Genomic DNA, 19,736 nt, shown 5'->3' with positions numbered 1-19,736 from the left:
TTGCCTGGAGAAAAAAAAGGAAAGGAATTGAACTGCATGAATCAGCAGGCCCTTGAAGAATTAGTGGACAAGGCTGAGCCTGTTATTTTAGGACATATGTCCTTTTTCTAAAACTATTAGGGTTATGGGTCTTGAGACTATATAAAACAGCCCATACATCAGACTGTAGCTGAAGGGATTCATGCTTGCATTTAGTTATGAAGTTCAAATTGGAAGCTGTTCAGGTAGAAAACTAATAGAAATGGGTGGTAGCTAATTAACCTAAGGCTTCAAAGTAATTGCTCTGCAAGAAGCAATTTCAAAAGGGACCTTTCTGTCTCTCTTTTTTTTTTTTTTTTTGAAAATCAGAAAATGCCCTATTTGATTTTTGGTGCATGAGCAAAACTGTAAGTATACACACAAATACTGATTTTTAAAAAACGTATACCTTATCCAGCTTCTTGGTAAGCTTTTGAAAGGGCAAAACGATCACAAGAACTATGCCACATATCACAAACCGAATAACCCAGGCTTACGACTTTCCCATATATAAAGATAACCAGAGTATATTACTGAAGTAAATACAGCTAGGAGGATAGGGTTATACTGATTAATCCAGCCCTGAGCCACCCACCTCACCACTAGTCAGTAGAGTCAGCTATTCCAAAGCATATAGCTGTTTGGTAGAGAAGTGGCTCCCCTAGCAAAATCAAGGTGCTCCTGTGGAATGAATGGACAACATCCCAAATTAGCCTCCATCTGCCATGATCTACAACTCTGGCTTCCCATCTTTGATGCATAGTTTCTTACACTTTTAAAACATATCCATACCTTTATTACATATACTGTACTCATTTCTTCTCAGAGAGAGAAGCCCCAAATTTCCTGCATCTCTACATCAGTTTCAAAGATACTTTGGGTAGTATGGCATTCTCTTATGAAAATTAGCTTGGTATCTCTCACTGACAGCTTCATGGTACTTAAGCTTCATGTAGGACACATAGATGTGGAAATAAAATCTGGGTGAAGAATTCTCATCAGAACTTCTGAAATTGAGGCAGGAAAGACAGGACCAGGCCCAAGGACAGGCTACTCACATATTGGCATTAGGCAGTTCGCAAAGCGACCTCCATGTTTTGCACTTAATAAGATTATGACACATGGAGTAATGGCATCTAAAACAGAAACTTTGTAGCATCTGAACAAGAAACTCTGATCGCGAAAACTGGGGAGCATACGCAAATAAAAACACACAGGTTGCTGATGACCCTCTATGACTTTCCACATGTGGCGCTCAACTAGTAAGGAAAAATTTAAGGGAAAACAGCTCTTAGAGTGCATGTACAGTAGCTTCAGGAGACAAATGCATGTGCAGGATGAGAAGCTGATGCAACCTGGTGTAATCCAGGCCACACCTCAACCCTCCCCTCAATGAATATTCCACCCATACTCAAAAAGACCCTCCACCCACTCAAAGCGCTAAAAATAAAATGAAAAGGGGGATCATCAACCCTGTAGTGCAGCTCTTTACTCAGGAGGATACCCACACTCTTCTCCTTAGAGTGTGTAACTTTCACTTTTGCCTCAATAAACTGCTTCTTCGCTCTCTTTTCTTCCCAACCTCAGCGTGTGTGTGTTTATTCTTTCCTTGGTGTTTTGTGTTCTTTGACCAAATTCTTTTGGACAAGTTGAACGAGAGCCTGGACTTTTGATAAACCTTTTCAGATATCAAAACCATGGCTGCCTGCCTCTAGATCCAAGCTTTAACTGCATGTACCTACTTGTCTAGGTACATGCCGGGGACCATCTTCTCTGACCATTTTATAAATCTTAGGGTTTTGCATTACTCAATATGACTACAGAATATTATATACTTACAAAAAATTCTTCAAGAAACATGCTGTTTTCTAGGTATCTCCAAGAGTCAAGCTCTCAATAATTTAGACCTCCCATAGAACTAGTAGGGATGTTTTTAAGATGGCTGCTGTCAGTTGTCCAGGGCTCAATTTCTCCCCAACCTTAGACGTCACTCTGATATGGTTAGTTTAGACTGTCCTCTGGTCAAAGAGCAATTACATAGGTTTGGTTTGGTTTGGTTTTTTAGGTTTGAGCCTTTTATCCCTCTGATAAAATCAGAGTGGGACAGATTTTCCTAAGGCACATTGGCTGCATGGTAGAGATTTGCATACACAAAACAGCATGATTTACTAAGAAAAACTGGAGTTAATTTTTTAAGACCCAAAATGCATACTAACATTATTAAAGTCAAAATGTTGTTTATGAGTGCCCACAATTAGATTGGAAACTACTTCAGGGAAGATACCAATTAGATTGGAAGTACTTCTAGGATTGTGTTTGCATGTTGGATCATGTAATGTATAATGAATCAGAAGTGTAGAGGATTTTATTTCATCAACTGGTTTATAATTACTAAGCACAAGATGTATGATAAATGACACATCTTCTAGTATTTTGCTACTGATGTTTTACCTATTTAAAAAAAATAGATAATTTACCTAGCTCTTAAATTGACATTTACAAAATTATTGTAACATAGGTCTTGGAAAAACAAAAGGCTTTTTCCAAATAATATGTCTTCTAGATTGTTCTTATTTTATGTAATATTAATGTCTGTTTATTTGTGTTTTGTTACAGGATTTATTTATACATGTGGTGGAACTTTAAAAGGACTTAATGGCACTATAGAAAGCCCTGGTTTTCCATATGGATATCCAAATGGTGCAAACTGTACATGGGTAATAATAGCAGAAGAACGAAATAGAATACAAATTGTTTTTCAGTCGTTTGCTCTAGAAGAAGAATATGACTACTTATCCTTATATGATGGACATCCTCATCCTACAAACTTTAGGACAAGGTTAGTGTATTTTGAATGGAAAAATGGAGGGAAATATTTATTGGGTAAAAGTAGTTTATTTTACAAAGGATGTTTAACATTTGTGGTGCAATTATAATAAAGTCATATTTGCCATCCAATTATTATTCATTTGGAAATATATCATTCCTTGAACAAATTAACTCCATATGTCTGACTTCATAACACTACTATATTGATATTATCTCTGCAAAAAGTGAATTTAAATTGAATTGTACCTCTTTAGAGTGGTTAAAGGTATTTTGATTTTTAAAATTCTTACCTCAGGGCTTCATTCTTTATGGGCATAACTCTAAGTAAAGTGAAAGTTAACATGTAATGTGTCTTTCAGCGGTATGTGCCCAATTTTAATATACAACAATATGCAAAATACTTAAAATCAATATTTATATGATAGCAGAATACATTAATTTTAGATAATGTGTATGGTTTATAAAGTCTAAATATCTGAAAAGTAGACCTTCATATCAACTGAGACATTCATGTTTCTGTCCATACAAATGACATTATTTATTTTTAAGTTAGTTGATAAAACAGATATGAAAATTAGCTGGCACACTGATTGTTTTAAGTGTTTCTTTAGAATTTCTTGTTAGAAAATAGAATATCTAGACATATGATGATAATTTTTGCTGTCTTATCAAAAACTCTTTTTAAACATAAATGAACTCTAATTCAACCAACAAATTTAAAATGCCAGACACTGCATATTTCATTTAGTCCTGGATTTTTACCAATGTATGCATATTTTTCCTTAACTGTAGTATAGTGGTTTTTTATTTAATTCTAATTCAAAATATTCTAAGCAGATAATTTGTAAGAATTAAAGACCCTTACATACTTGACTATGTTTGAGTTATGATTCTGTGATTCTGTTACTTTTTCTAGTAGTTGTTACTGTGTACTTGCCTTCCTGATCTACAGGAATCAGATTATCAACATTAAGTTTTTATACATTCACCAGTCTTCCATATTCTTTTGCATTGATTTTTCCCATTTTAAATAAATATTTGATATATATTATCTTCCACTTTTAGTCAGAAAACATATAATATAGTGGGAAAGATGTTGGACCAGGAGATAAGACCTGCATTATAGGGTTAGGTTTGTTATTCATTGGCTGTATGAGCAATCCACACCATCTGTTTGTGTTTAAACTGGAAGAATTAGTAATAAAGAAAATACCGTCCATTTCACTATGCTCTTCTAAATATCTCATGAGATAATGTATATGAAACTGCTGCATGAATATAAAATCCTTTTAGTATACATTTCAACTGTTTGCAGTCAGAACGACACTTAAAAATGTCTGGGTTGTTTCCAACCACATGTCTGTACAAAGAAAAGGTCACTAGATTGATTACAGGTGAGGTTCTATTTTTCTTCTTTTTTTTTTGCTCTACATTTATTTACTGAGGATTTCTAACTTCATTTTCTACTTCCTTCACTCTGTTAAATTATTAATATCGATTCGTTTCAAAGATATACAGTATGACAGACACGTCGATGGTGCTATTTCATCATCATTGCTAGTATCATTAAACGTTCCATGTCTTTTGTTAATGATACAGCACTAAGTCAAGATAGAAAACATCCAGCACTGCATGTCATGTGTGTGTGTGTGCTTGCCTGCACTAGTGAGTGTATGTAGGTGTGGTATGGGTGTCTGCCTTCACCTGTAAACATCCAATCAGGCCATGAAAGAAAACGGAAGGGGCTTCTTAGACTTTCAAGTCAGCTCAATTGATGTATATAAAACTAAAAGCACAAAGAGTTTTGTATATTTCTTTTATATCAGCAATGTATGATATATAGTTGGTATAAATATGAAAAAAAAATAAAGCTCTCCAAATGTTATCCTGTAGTTTCTATCAATTCATTGATAGTATTGTTTGTACATGGATCTATTCTCTCTAGATCCTCTCAAAAATGAGAAAATATTTTTATTTTACCCCCCTTCTTTTTTTTTTTAAGCAATTGTGGCCTCTGGGAAGTTAAAAGATGGTAAGATGGGGAAAATAAATTTATTGTTCTTATTCTTTCTTTCCTAATCTGTAAATAGGGAATAACAACATTTAATTTACAGAGCGTATATAAGCATTACACACTGTATATTGTAGTTGTTATATTTAACTTCTCCCCTGTTCAAACAATGTGAAAAGATTCCTACTATCATCATCATCATTTTACAGTTTGGAAAATGAGACTTATATTACATGCCCAAGGTTAACACTGTTAAAAGTAACCAGAGGCAGGATCATTATTGCAACCCAGATTTGTCTGAGTTCTGAGCTTATGCTTGTAATCAATCAATCAATCAATTAATTACAAAACAAATTATATATAGAACTAATATATATATATATCTCCATGGTTTATTTATTGATTAAAGCCTATTTTTTCTTAGCAATATTAGGTAAAATTTAATGAATGAGATAAATAAAAACAAAATTTTTAAACTGTATGGTAGAACATATAAAGATATAAACAGAAATATAAATTACAAGTTTATTCTTGGTATTTGTTTTATGAACTCAGTTCTAATATGTTCTCTATAGCATGCTGGTCATTGTTGATGTACAATATATCTATTGGTCTTTATGCCTAAATAAATACTGTTGCTTATAGAGCTGATTTTAATTAGCAAGACTGGGGGAAAAAATCCAGTGTATAACCTACAGCTCCTTCCAGACTGTGTTTGTAGACAGTCTGCTGTTTGATTAGAAGTCTAATGAGCTCCTGGCAGTTTGATTTATTTTTGTGTTTGTCTCTTTGTCTCACTGCTTTCTTGCGTTTTCTTTCTCTCACATCCTCACTTAATACATGTCCTTATAGTATGTCTGCTATTCTCTTTCAGAAATTGATAATCATGTTTTGTTACTTTCTGTGAACTCCAATAGACTTTTTAAAATCAGCTTGCTATACTTGCATTGTAATAACACAGAAAAGATGATTTTTAGGTCTTATACTTGCTTGTATAAGAGGTATATTGAGTTTGGTAGTCACAATTTCCTATTTTTAAACTATTTTCTATAACTCCAATTATTGAAGATTCTGCTTGTTTTCCTCTAAGTTTTTTAATTTATTAAATAAAAACTGATACTGGTAGGTGAATTTGATACTTACAGCAATGCACCATTAGAGAACTCCTTTAGAGTTATATCTTTATCTTAAAACAAATTTGGTCTACTTGATGTAAAAAGAGGAACTGTAAGCTTTGCTTACTTTTTTATGCTAATATTATATTTTCTCAACAGGAAATTATAGCAAAAGGTAAAAAGAAAAAAAGATCACTCAATCTCATGAAGCAGAGGCACATATATTTGTATATTTAGGACCATACTACACATGCTATTTTATGTTCATATTTAATCTCCTTGAAATAATATACATATTTCACATGTGATTAGAATTATTGTAAGTATCAAATTTAGTGGATACTTATCTTACTATAAACATGGTTCATTTAATTATTCACCTATTATAAAATATATTGTTTTTTTCCTTTCATAATTAATGCAGATATCAGAATTAGCATTAATTCAGATAACAGCTTCACACTGCCACTCCTAGGTGAAAAGTGTTCTGGAAAAAGTGCATTTCATTCTAACCTCAACCATGAAAAGTGGCATGGAGAAGACAGAGTATCAGTCAAATGACAGAATATATCATAGCATCAAAATATTTTATTCACATATTTTACTACTAAAAACAAAGTTAGTTTTAAGAATAATTAATTTTCTAGATAAATTATTTCTTTGTAATTTAAAAATGAAGTACAGTGAGACCTTCAAGATGGCGGAAAAGACGTGGAGATCACCTTCCTTCCCACAAATACATCAGAAATACATCTACATGTGGAACAACTCCTATAGAACACCCACTGAACTCTGGTAGAAGACCTCAGACCTCCCAAAAGGCAAGAAACTCCCCACATACCCGGGTAGGGCAAAAGAAAAAGACAAAAGAATAGGGACGGGACCTGCACCAGTGGGAGGGAGTTGTGAAGAAGGAAAGGTTTCCACACACTAGGAAGCCCCTTCACTGGCGGAGACTGTGGGAAGCGGGGAAGCTTCGGAGCCATGGAGGAGAGCACAGCAACAGGGGTGCGGTGGGCAAAGTGGAGAGATTTCCGCACAGAGGATCGGTGCCAACCAGCACTCACCAGCCTGAGAGGCTTGTCTGTTCACCCGCCAGGACGGGTGGGGCTGGGAGCTGAGGTTCCGGCTTCGGGGGTCAGATCCCGGGAGAGGACTGGGTTGGCTGTGTGAACACAGCCTGAAGGGGGCTGGTGCACCACAGTTAGCCGGGAGGGAGTCCGGAAAAAAGTCTGGAAGTGCCTAAGAGGCAAGAGATCATTGTTTCACTATGCATGAGGAGAGGAGATTCAGAACACTACCTAAACAAGCTCCAAAGATGGGTGCAAGCTGTGGCTACCAGCGCGGACCCCAGAGATGGGCATGAAATGCTAAGGCTGCTGCTACAGCCACCAAGAAGCCAGTGTGCAAGCACAGGTCACTATCCACACCTCCCCTCCCGGAAGCCTGTGCAGCCCACCACTGCCAGGGTCCCGGGATCCAGGGACAACTTCCCCAGGAAAACAAGGCCGAACTCAGGCTGTTGCAACGTCTTGCTGGCCTCGGCCACTGCAGGCTTGCCCGCATTCCGTACCCCACCTTCCTCCCCTGGCCTGAGTGAGACAGAGCCCCCTAACCAGCTGCTACTTTAAACCCGTCCTGTCAGGGTGGGAACAGACACCCTAGGGTGACCTACACGCAGAGGCAGGGCTATATCCAAAGCTGAACGCCAGGAGATATGCGATCAAAGAAGAGAAAGGGAAATCTCTCCCAGCAGCCTCAGGAGCAGCAGATGAAATCTCCATAATCAACTTGAGGTACCCTGCATCTGTGGAATACCTGAATAGAAAATGAATCATCCCAAAATTGAAGCGGTGGACTTTGGGAGCAACTATATATATATATATATATATTTTTTTTTTTTTTTTTTTCCCCTCCTTTTTCTCTTTTTCCATGTGGCTGACAGGATCTTGGTGCTCCTGTGCCTCTGAAGTGGGAGAGCCGAGTTCAGGACACTGGTCCATCAGAGACCTCCCAGCTCCACATAATATCAAACAGCAAAAGCTCTCCCAGAGATCTCCATCTCAATGCTAAGACCCAACTCCACTCAATGATCAGCAAGCTCCACTGCTGGACAGCCCATGCCGAACAACTAGCAAGACAGGAACACAACCCCACCCATTAGCAGAGAGGCTGCCTAAAATCAAAATAAGGTCACAGACACCCCAAAACACACCATCAGACATGGTCCTGAACATCAGAAAGACAAGATCCAGCCTCATCCACCAGAACACAGACACCAGTCACCTCCACCAGGAAGCCTACACAACCCACTGAACCAACCTTAGGCACTGGGGGCAGACACGAAAAACAAAGGGAGCTACAACCTGCAGTCTGTGAAAAGGAGACCCCAAACACAGTAAGTTAAGCAAAATGAGAAGACAGAGAAACACACAGCAGATGAAGGAGCAAGGTAAAAACCCACCAGACAAAACAAATGAAGTGGTAATAGGCAGTCTAGCTGAAAAAGAGAATGCAGAGTAATGACAGTAAAGATGATCCAAAATCTTGAAAATAGAATGGAGAAAATACAAGAAACGTTTAATAAGGACCTAAGTAAACTAAAGAGCAAAAAACCAATGATGAACAACACAATAAGTGAAATTAAAAATTCTCTAGAAGGAATCAATAGCAGAATAACTGAGGCAGAAGAATGGATAAGTGACCTGGAAGATAAAATAGTGGAAGTAACTACTGCAGAGCAGAATAAAGAAAACAGAATGAAAAGAATTGAAGAGAGTCTCAGAGACCTCTGGTACACTATTAAATGCACCAACATTCGAATTATAGGGGTCCCAGAAGAAGAAGAGAAAAAGAAAGGGACTGAGAAAATATTTGAAGAGATTATAGTTGAAAACTTCCCTAATATGGGAAAGGAAATAGTTAAGTCCAGGAAGTACAGAGAGTCCCACACAGGATAAATCCAAGGAGAAACATGCCAAGACACATATTAATCAAAGTATCAAAAATTAAATACAAGAAAAAAATATTAAAAGCAGCAAGGGAAAAACAACAAATAACATACAAGGGAATCCCCATAAAGTTAACAGCTGATCTTTAAGCAGAAACTCTGCAAGCCAGAAGGGAGTGGCAGGACATATTTAAAGTGATGAAAGGGAAAAAACTACAATCAACATTACTCTACACAGCAAGGATCTCATTCAGATTCAACGGAGAAATAAAAAGTTTAATAGACAAGCAAAAGCTAAGAGAATTCAGCACCACCAAACCAGTATTACAACAAATGCTAAAGGAACTTCTCTAGGCAGGAAACACAAGAGAAGGAAAAGACCTACAATAGCAAACCCAAAACAATTAAGAAAATGGTAATAGGAACATACATGTAGATAACTACGTTAAATGTAAATCGATTAAATGCTCCAACCAAAAGACATAGAATGGCTGAATGGATACAAAAACAAGACCCACATATATGCTGTCTACAAGAGACTCACTTCAGACGTAGGGACACATACAGACTGAAAGTGAGGGGATGGAAAAAGATATTCCATGCAAATGGAAATCAAAAGAAAGCTGGAGTAGCAATTCTCATATCAGACAAAATAGACTGTACAATAAAGACTATTACAGGAGACAAAGAAGGACAGTACCTAATGATCAAGGGATCAATCAAAGAAGAAGATATAACAATTGTAAATATTTATACATCCAACATAGGAGCACCTCAATACATAAGGCAAATGCTAACAGGCATAAAAGGGGAAACTGACAGTAACTCAATCATAGTAGGGGACTTTAACACCTCATTTTCACAAATGGACAGATCATCCAAAATGAAAATAAATAAGGAAACACAAGCTTAAAATGATACATTAAACAAGATGGACTTAATTGATATTTATAGGACATTCCATCCAAAAACAACAGAATACACTTTCTTCTCAAGTGCACATGGAACATTCTCCAGATTAGATCATATCTTGGGTCAAAAATCAAGCCTAGGTAAATTTAAGAAAATTGAAATCATATCAAGTATCCTTTCCGACAACAAGGCTATGAGAGTAGATATCAATTATAGGAAAAAAATCTGTAAAAAAATACAAACACATGAAGGCTAAACAATACACTACTTAATAACCAAGAGATCACTGAAGAAATCAAAGAGGAAATCAAAAAATACCTAGAAACAAATGACAATGAAAACACAACAACCCAAAACCTATGGGATACAGCAAAAGCAGCTCTAAGAGGGAAGTTTATAGCAATATAATCCTACCTCAGGAAACAAGAAACATTTCAAATAAACAACCTAACATTAAACCTAAAGCAATGAGAGAAAGAAGAAAAAAAAAACCCAAAGTTAGCAGAAGAAAAGAAATCATAAAGATCAGATCAGAAATAAATGAAAAAAAAAATGAAGGAAACAATAGCAAAGATCAGTAAAACTAACAGCTGGTTCTTTAAGAAGATAAACAAAATTGATAAGCCATTTGCCAGACACATCAAGAGAACACTCAAATCAATAGAATTATAAATGAAAAAGGAGAAGTAACAACTGACACTGCAGAAATACAAAGTATCATGAGAGATTACTACAAGCAGCTATACGCCAATAAAATGGACAACCTGGAAGAAATGGACACATTCTTAGAAAAGTACAACCTTCCGAGACTGAACCAGGAAGAAATACAAACAGACCAATCACAAGAACTGAAATTGAGACTGTGATTAAAAATCTTCCAACAAACAAAAGCCCAGAACAGATGGCTTCACAGGCGAATTCTATCAAACATTTAGAGAAGAGCTAATACCTATCCTTCCCAAACTGTTCCAAAAAATTGCAGAGGAAGGAACACTCCCAACCTCATTCTATGAGACCACCATCACCCTGATACCAAAACCAGACAACGATGTGACAAAGAAAGAAAACTACAGGCCAATATCACTGATGAACATACATGCAAAAATCCTCAACAAAATATTAGCAAACAGAATCCAACTGTGCATTAAAAGCCTGATACACCATGATCAAGAGTGTTTTATCCCAGGAATGTAAGGATTCTTCAACATATGCAAATCAATCAATGTGATTCACCATATTAACAAATTGAAGGAGAAAAACCATACGGTCATCTCAATAGATGCAGAGAAAGCTTTTGACAAAATTCAACACTCATTTATGATAAAAACCCTCCAGAAAGTAGGCATAGAGGGAACTTACCTCAACATAATAAGTTCTGTATATGACAAACCCACAGCCAACATCATTCTCAGTGGTGAAAAACTGAAAACATTTCCAGGAAGAACAGGAACAAGACAAGGTTGACCACTCTCACCACTATTATTCAACATAGTTTTGGAAGTTTTAGCCACAGCAATTGAAGAAGAAAGATAAATAAAAGGAATCAAAATAGGTAAAGAAGAACTAAAGCTGTCACTGTTTGCAGATGACATGATACTATACATAGGGAATCCTATAGACTCTATCAGAAAACTACTAGAGCTAATCAATGAATTTGGTAAAGTAGCAGGATACCTAATTAATGCACAGAAATCTCCTGCATTCCTATACACTAATGATGAAAAATCTGAAAGAGAAATTCAGGAAACACTCCCATTTACCACTGCAACAAAAAGAATAAAATACCTAGGAATAAACCTACTTAAGGAGACAAAAGCCCTCTATACAGTAAGCTATAAGACACTGTTGAAAGAAATTAAAGATGATACAAACAGATGGAGAGATATACCATGTTCTTGGATTGGAAGAATCAAAATTGTGAAAATGAATATACTACTCAAAGCAATCTACAGATTCAATGCAATCCTTATCAAACTACCAATGGCATTTTTCACAGCACTAGAACAAAAAATTTCACAATTTGTATGGAAACACAAAAGACCCTGAATAGCCAAAGCAAGCTGAGAAAGAAAAACAGCTGGAGAAATCAGAATCCCTGACTTCAGACTATACTACAAACCTACAGTAATCAAGGAAGTATGGTACTGGCACAAAAACAGAAATATAGATCAATGGAACAGGATAGAAAGCCCAGAGATAAACCCACACACACATGGTCACCTTATCTTTGATAAAGGAGGCAAGGATATCCAATGGAGAAAAGACAGTGTCTTCAATAAGTGGTGCTGGGAAAACTGGACAGCTACATGTAAAAGAATGAAGTTAGAACACTCCCTAACACCATATACAAAAATAAGCTCAAAATGGATTAAAGACCTAAATGTAAGTCCAGACACTAAAAAACTCTTAGAGGAAAACATAGGCAGAACACTCTGTGACATACATCACAGCAAGATCCTTTATGACCCACCTCCTAGGGAAATGGAAATAAAAACAAAAGTAAACAAATGGGACCTAATGAAACTTAAAAGCTTTTGCACAGCAAAGGAAACCATAAACAAGATGAAAAGACAACCTTCAGAATTGGGGAAAATATTTGCCAATGAAGCAACTGACAAAGGATTAATCTCTAAAATTTACAAGCAGCTCATGCAGCTCAATATCAATAAACAAACACCCAATCTGAAAATAGGCAGAAGACCTAAATAGACATTTTTTCAAAGAAGATATACAGATTGCCAGCAAACATATGAAAGGATGCTCAACATCACTAATCATTAGAGAAATTCAATTCAAAACCACAATGAGGTATCACCTCACACCAGTCAGAATGGCCATCATCAAAATATCTACAAACAATAAATGCTGGAGAGGGTGTGGAGAAAAGGGACCCTTCTTGCACTGCTGGTGGGAATGTAAATTGATACAGCCACTATGGAGAACAGTATGGACGTTCCTTAAAAAACTAAAAATACAACTACCATATGACCCAGCAATCCCATTACTGGGCATATACCCTAAGAAAACCATAATTCAAAAAGAGTCATGTACCACAATGTTCATTGCAGCTCTGTTTACAATAGGTAGGACATGGAAGCAACCTAAGTGTCCGTCGACAGATGAATGGATAAAGAAGATGTGGCAAATATATACAATGGAACATTACTCAACCATAAAATGAAATGAAATTGAGTTATCTGTAGGGAGGTGGATGGACCTAGGATCTGTCATACAGAGTGAAGTAAGTCAGAAAGAGAAAAACAAACACCGTATGCTAACACATATATATGGAATCTAAAAAAAAAAGTTTATGAAGAACCTAGGGGCAGGACAGGAATAAAGATGCAGACATAGAGAATGGACTTGAGGACACAGGGAGGGGCAAGGGTAAGCGAGAGAGTGGCACGGACTTACACATACTACCAAATGTTAAAATAGACAGCTAGTGGGAAGCAGCCACATAGCACAGGGAGATCAGCTCAGGGATTTGTGACCACCTAGAGTGGTGGGATGCGGGGGTGGGAGAGAAACTCAAGAGGGAGGAGAAATGGGGATATATGTATATGTACAGCTGGTTCACTTTGTTATAAAGCAGAAACTAACACACCATTTTAAAGCAATTATACTCCAATAAAGATGTTAAAAAAAAAGAAACAATTTAGAATTCTCAAGGAAAAAAAAAGAAATAAAAATGAAGTACATAATTTAAGAATATAAAGTTTATGTTGTGACCAGTACTACATTATGATTTTATAATAATCAATTAATAATAAAATAATCAATTATTTATATTTGATATTTATTTACAAATTTATTTTAAAATTTCCATGGAATATCCTTCTCCATCCCTTCACTTTGAGCCTATGTATGTCCTTAAAGCTGAATGAGAAAAATTGAAAGCATATTATATTGCAAATAGTAACAAAAGTAGTAATTTGTTGATATAAATTTGATGAGTATTATACAGAATCTAAATGATAAAAAATTGTAATATAGTGCTGTAAGGCATAAAGTTGGAAAATGGAGATCTTCACTATATTCATGGTTATATTCACTACATATTATTTATGAATATGAACAATATGAAATACATATTGTTTCATTCTCTGAAATTAAAATACAGTACTATCCAAAACTCCTAATGTATTTTGTGTTACTTGAAAAAACGATGCGATAGTTTGAGAATAAATATAATGTTGAGGTAGAAAACAACTTTCCCACAAAAATTATTAGAAAATTTATAAACGACTTGTTAGACCATAGAAACAAATAGCCTTAGGGTATATACTCTATGGCAGTGCACTCCACTGTTTTAACTGTACTTCCAAGTCCCTGTCTCCAGGCTATCAGAAAGGTTTGACTAAGAGTGGTACAACCCAATCCAGTTTGCTGTCTATGAAGATTTCCACCTTCAGAGTGAGAATCAGTCCTTGTATCCTGATTATCTCTCTCGTATAACACAATGTCTGGGAAATGCAGATTCGCTACTGCCTGACTTCCCGGCGTAGACTGTGTGTGTGTGTTTGTGTGGTAATTGCATGTGTGATATTAACAACTGTATACTCAATAAATAAAGAGAAGTAACACCAGGTTTTTCTCATTTATCTCTTATATTAATGAGATCCAAATGGCAACATGAATTTTGCTTACTGTTAATCCAAATATGACCTTAGTAATTGCACTGCATAGAAAATACAAATGAATCAACGGACAAAGGATTAACCTTCAAAATGTATAAAAAGCTCATGCTGCTCAATATTAAAAAAGCAAGCAACCCAATCCAAAAATGGGCAGAAGATCTAAATAGACATTTCTCCAAAGAAGATATACAGATGGCCAAGAAGCACATGAAAAGATGCTCAACATCACTAATATTAGAGAAATGCAAATCTAAACTACAATGAGGTATCAGCTCACACCAGTTAGAATGGGCATCATCAGGAAGTCTACAAACAACAAATACTGGAGAGGGTGTGGAGAAAAGGGAACCCTCTTGCACTGTTGGTGGGAATGTAAATTGATACAGCCACTGTGGAGAACAGTATGGAGGTTCCTTAAAAAACTAAAAATAGAACTACCATATGACCCAGCAATCCCACTACTGGGCATATACCTAGAGGAAACCATAATTCAAAAAGACACACGCACCCCAATGTTCATTGCTGCACTATTTACAAGAGCCAGGCCATGGAAGCAACCTAAATGCCCATTGACAGACGAATAGATAAGAAAATGTGGTAAATATATACAATGGAATATTACTCAGCCATAAAAAGGAGTGCAATTGGGTCATTTGTTGAGAAGTGGATGGATCTAGAGACTATCATACAGAGTGAAGTAAGTCAGAAAGAGAAAAACAAATATCGTATATTAACGCATATATGTGGAACCTAGAAAAATGGTAGAGATGAACCCATTTGCAGGGCAGAAATTGAGACACAGATGTAGACAACAAACTTATGGACACCAAGGGGGGAAAGCAGCGGGAGGTGGGGGGGTGTGATGAATTGGGCGATTAGAATTGACATGTATACACTGATGTGCATAAAATTGATGACTAATAAGAACCTGCTGTATAAAAAAATAAATTAAAAAAAGAAAATACAGACTCCACAAAACACAGAAATTGAGAATAGAAGTGGGTTTTTCTATGGACGAGCTTGAAAAAATTGTTATACCGTGGCTAGTATTCTCCTCCCCCAAATTTTAGATAACTTAAGATGTATTTCATTGCCATAGGGCATACAAGCGAATTAGAAAAAATGCCAATTAAAATTTTGATGCACCTTAGGCAGTTAATGACTCTTCTCCTTAGATATCATTCTTCACTTTGGAGCATTCAAATTAATGACTGGATAGATCTCAAGGACAGACAGGGTTTCTAGAACTTTTTGTCAAGATAAAAGACTCTTTCAAAGCTGAGTAAGGCAAGGATTCAAGAGTATACACAATCATTTGTTGTTTATACTAGGCATGTTGCCAAAAAGAATTGAGGTGGCTTTTAGTAAAGAAACAGACTAAATTAAATCATTAAAACACGGGTCAAAACATAAAACATAAGATGTCATCATCGAGTTTAACCACTTCGTTCTATGGATTATATTTATTCAATCTTTTACAGCAAAACTATGAAAAGTTTACTTCCGTTAGCCTGTTTTCAGTAAAACAGCACTGATATCCTAAAAGTAAACTACACATGGTGTTATGTCAGTAACTAGCAATATTTCTTGTGTAACTCATTCTTCATGAACATTCATTTCTCATCTGTAAAATGGCATATCAAAAGGCCTGTTTATCTCACAGAGAGCAACTTGATGTTCTAATAAATATAAATGTTTTTCATAACTAAACATTTCATTTAGCATCCTAAAACCCTAAATAAAACTTTTAGATTAGGCATCCCAGATTAGCTCTTTTTGAATTCTTTTAGATTTGTTAATATATGTATTCTAAGGGGATCTATAGATATTCTGTATCTGTTAAAAACTAACATCTTCTGAATACACAGGCTATATCAGGCTATTTATATGCAACTCTCATAGCATCATTTCAGATATTCTTCCCAATACTCCTATTATACAGATGAGAAAAATTTCAGAAATATCAATAACTTTCACAAGATCAAAAAATTAGGTTTCCAGGGCTTCCCTGGTGGCGCAGTGGTTGGGGATCCACCTGCCGATGCGGGGGACGCGGGTTCACGCCCCGGTCCGGGAGGGTCCCTCATGCTGAGGAGCGGCTGGGCCCGTGAGCCATGGCTGCTGAGCCTGCGCGTCCGGAGCCTGTGCTCCGCAACGGGAGAGGCCACAACAGTGAGAGGCCCGCGTACCGCAAAAAAAAAAAAAAAGGTTTCCAAGAGACTGAAGTTTGAATCTAAATAGGTTAGAGCACAGCTCATTGGTTACATTTATTTTTATTTTTCAATTATACCATTTTTGAATGATGGATAAGATTTACTTTAAACTAGACAACTATAGAATCAGATAACTTTTATTAACCATTTTTTTATTCTGTAATTTTACTAAATCTAAACTAAAAGGTCAAGAGAATTAAAGGGTATAAGGACCCATATTTATATCAGGATCCACTTTTTAAAAAATTACCCTTTTGCTTTTATGACATAACATACATCCAAAGGCATATATGCGTCAAAAAATGATTGTGTCAAAGAGAACTAATCTTTCATAGATGTTTCAATTTGATATTCTAAATATATCTAGAAGATATTGAGCCCTCATAGAAAAAGGATTGAATTTATCAAATAAAAAATATATAATTAAGTTCATGGTCATGTACTTTTTAGAAGACATTTTTATTGTATCTATAACTGGTATTTTTAGAAAAACATCACAAGTTAACTCTATGTACATTCAGAAATGGTATTTAACAAATCCTTAACTTACATTGATTTTATAAAGATTATAATAGTTATTTGGACCAAAGTTTGGAAGGACAAAAAATTAATTCAAAGAATTCAAGAAACAATTATTTTCTAAATAATCTTCCTAACTAAATGCAGATTTTAAAACACTAATATTAGAAAATCATAAATTTGTACATACATATATACCAAATGTAAGGACATTACAAAATCAGTGGCAAGATCTGGTAATAAAATATTATCTTCAAACTTCTATATATTAAAAATTAATACAGTATATGTATATTTCTTTAAAGATTTGCTTCTTTGAGGTATTTGTTCAAAAATAAAATTTCAGAATCTTGCCATATATGTGACACTTTTCTTGGTGGATATAAGGGCTAAAAAAATGCATAGAATATGGAAACTTGCCATGAAAGCTACCAATATATTTGTGGTTTTTTTTTTTTTTTACCTGCATGAACCAATCAGAGCAACCTCATTTCATTCATTTAAAAAACAGTGATTTCTAATTACAAAGTCAAATATTTTGGGGTGAGATGTGATCACTGGAAAATATTCAAGTAAAAAGAAAAATAATATTAATACAACCCACTGCCACAAAAGATCTATTGTTATACTGGTATTGTTTGATGTGTCAATTCATATTTCCACATGAATTTCCTATGTTCACTTTATGCTCTTTTAAAAAATATATTTTATATATAAATATGTAACTATGTAACATATAGATTATGATTACAGATATTATGATTATTAACATACAGAGTTAAAGATATTCTCAAGCTATGTTTTTGAGGGAAGAAAATGTTTTCTCCACGGGATAGTGGTTTTATAGTATTTGTGCATCTCTCAGGGTTCAGACAAGAAGGAAAGAAACTGACATACTTAAAGTAGGAACACATTTAATAACAAGATTTCTGAATTTAAGGCTGCGGTATGAAGGTCAGAGAGAACCTTCACTAGCTTTCAAGAAATCAGAAATTTGCAGAAATTGCAGGAAAACACTAATTGCAAGCTCAGTTTTTTTGCAGCACCGAAACAATTGTTTTAAATAAGAATTCTGGTAAGCTGATGAAAAATCTTCACCTCTAACACCTGCTGAATCCAATGCACTTACCTACCAAGACATAATAATGGCTTATACTCAATTCACATTCTAAGTCTTATGGAATTGCCTTCATGGGCAAAATCTAATAGACAACTTTGCTGGCAAAGAGAGGTAGTCTAGCAAGCGTAGTTCCAAGATTCACAGGCACTTCAATACAATGGAAAGAACAGAAAAGAGTAGAAATGAATGTTAGTTGCCTACTTTTCTATCTATATCTTTACAATGTTCATAGTCACATCCATATTTATCTTATCCCTACCCATACCCTATGTATATCATTATCTATATCCATTTCCATATCTAAATCTATACCTAGCACATGTTTCTAACATTGTGAATTTGCCATCCTCACACATGATGGCTTTTTGGGAATTTTATGTTTGATAGAAGCTACAGCTCATTACTCTCAACAAATTATATAATCATTCAAATATTGCTGCAGCCATCTTTTCCTTTAATATTACAATTACTGTCATCTTGACATAACCATGAATTATGCTGTTGTACTTCATGTACCCCAATATCAATAGGGTATGCATGACTTATTCTCACAGAACAGTCATTACTTTAAAGATCTATTTGTTCCTGTGGTTTTCCCATTCATTTTGAAATTAAATAGGTTAACAGTTTGTTTCAGCTGATAATTCACTGTATATTACCTGGATCATTTTTAAGAACTGTATAACCAAAGTAAAATTGTAAGATTATTCAAATCCAAAACTCTTACTGTGAGTAATGAGAAACCACTGTGGAAATGCTGGTGTTATAATAGAATTTATCCTAGTCTTAGTATGCCACTGAGTGCAGACAAAAGGGCAATGGATTTTGAGTCATAGCACTAATGAAACTAACGTTTTATGGCTATTTCTTAGGTTCCAAAAAATAAGAATATATTAAAAAAAGAATGTGTAGAACTGAGTCACTTTGCTGTACAGCAGAGATTGGCTCAGCATTGTAAATCAACTCTACTTCAATGAAAAAAAAAAAATACACCAGACCATTCACATGAATTGTCTTACTCAACAATCACAAAATCCTGGGACTTTGGTAATGTTACCAGTTTTTAAATAAAGCTCCCTCTCTCTCTCTTTCTGCATTCCTCATGTCTGTTTTCCCTCTGTCTCACTATAAGCAGTAATATGCTAATAGCCATTTAATTTAAAACTGTGACTTTTATGTTAATTCTCTTAACTAGAGAAAGTTTGAAATATTGCAATCAGTTGATAGGTACATTAAAAATGTATATATTAAAAGAGCCCTTTGATTACATTGTTAAAGATAGTATAGATCTAGTCATTCTCTATGCTCAAGTCTCATGGAAATAATAACATCGCACTGTTAAAAGTTGATAAACACATTTAGATAATGATAGAGGCATCATTTTTATCCACCAGTGTTGATGTTTTAAG

General features: G+C 35.2%; 1 protein-coding gene across 4 annotated transcripts in view; it reads left to right on the top strand.

Annotated features, from left to right (window-relative positions):
* Nucleotides 1-19,736, top strand: part of CSMD3 (CUB and Sushi multiple domains 3) — a 1,073,652-nt gene that overhangs the window by 111,909 nt on the left and 942,007 nt on the right. For all 4 annotated transcript variants that reach the window (XM_065895021.1, XM_065895023.1, XM_065895022.1 and 1 more), the window contains exon 2: nucleotides 2,635-2,857. In XM_065895021.1, coding sequence (XP_065751093.1) covers nucleotides 2,635-2,857 — 223 coding nt within the window. The remainder of the gene's footprint in view (nucleotides 1-2,634; nucleotides 2,858-19,736) is intronic.

Source organism: Phocoena phocoena, chromosome 17, assembly GCF_963924675.1.
Source record: "Phocoena phocoena chromosome 17, mPhoPho1.1, whole genome shotgun sequence".
Classification (NCBI taxonomy): Eukaryota; Metazoa; Chordata; class Mammalia; order Artiodactyla; family Phocoenidae; genus Phocoena; species Phocoena phocoena.
Note: the sequence above shows the minus strand (reverse complement) of the source record. Positions and strands in the feature narration are given on the sequence as shown.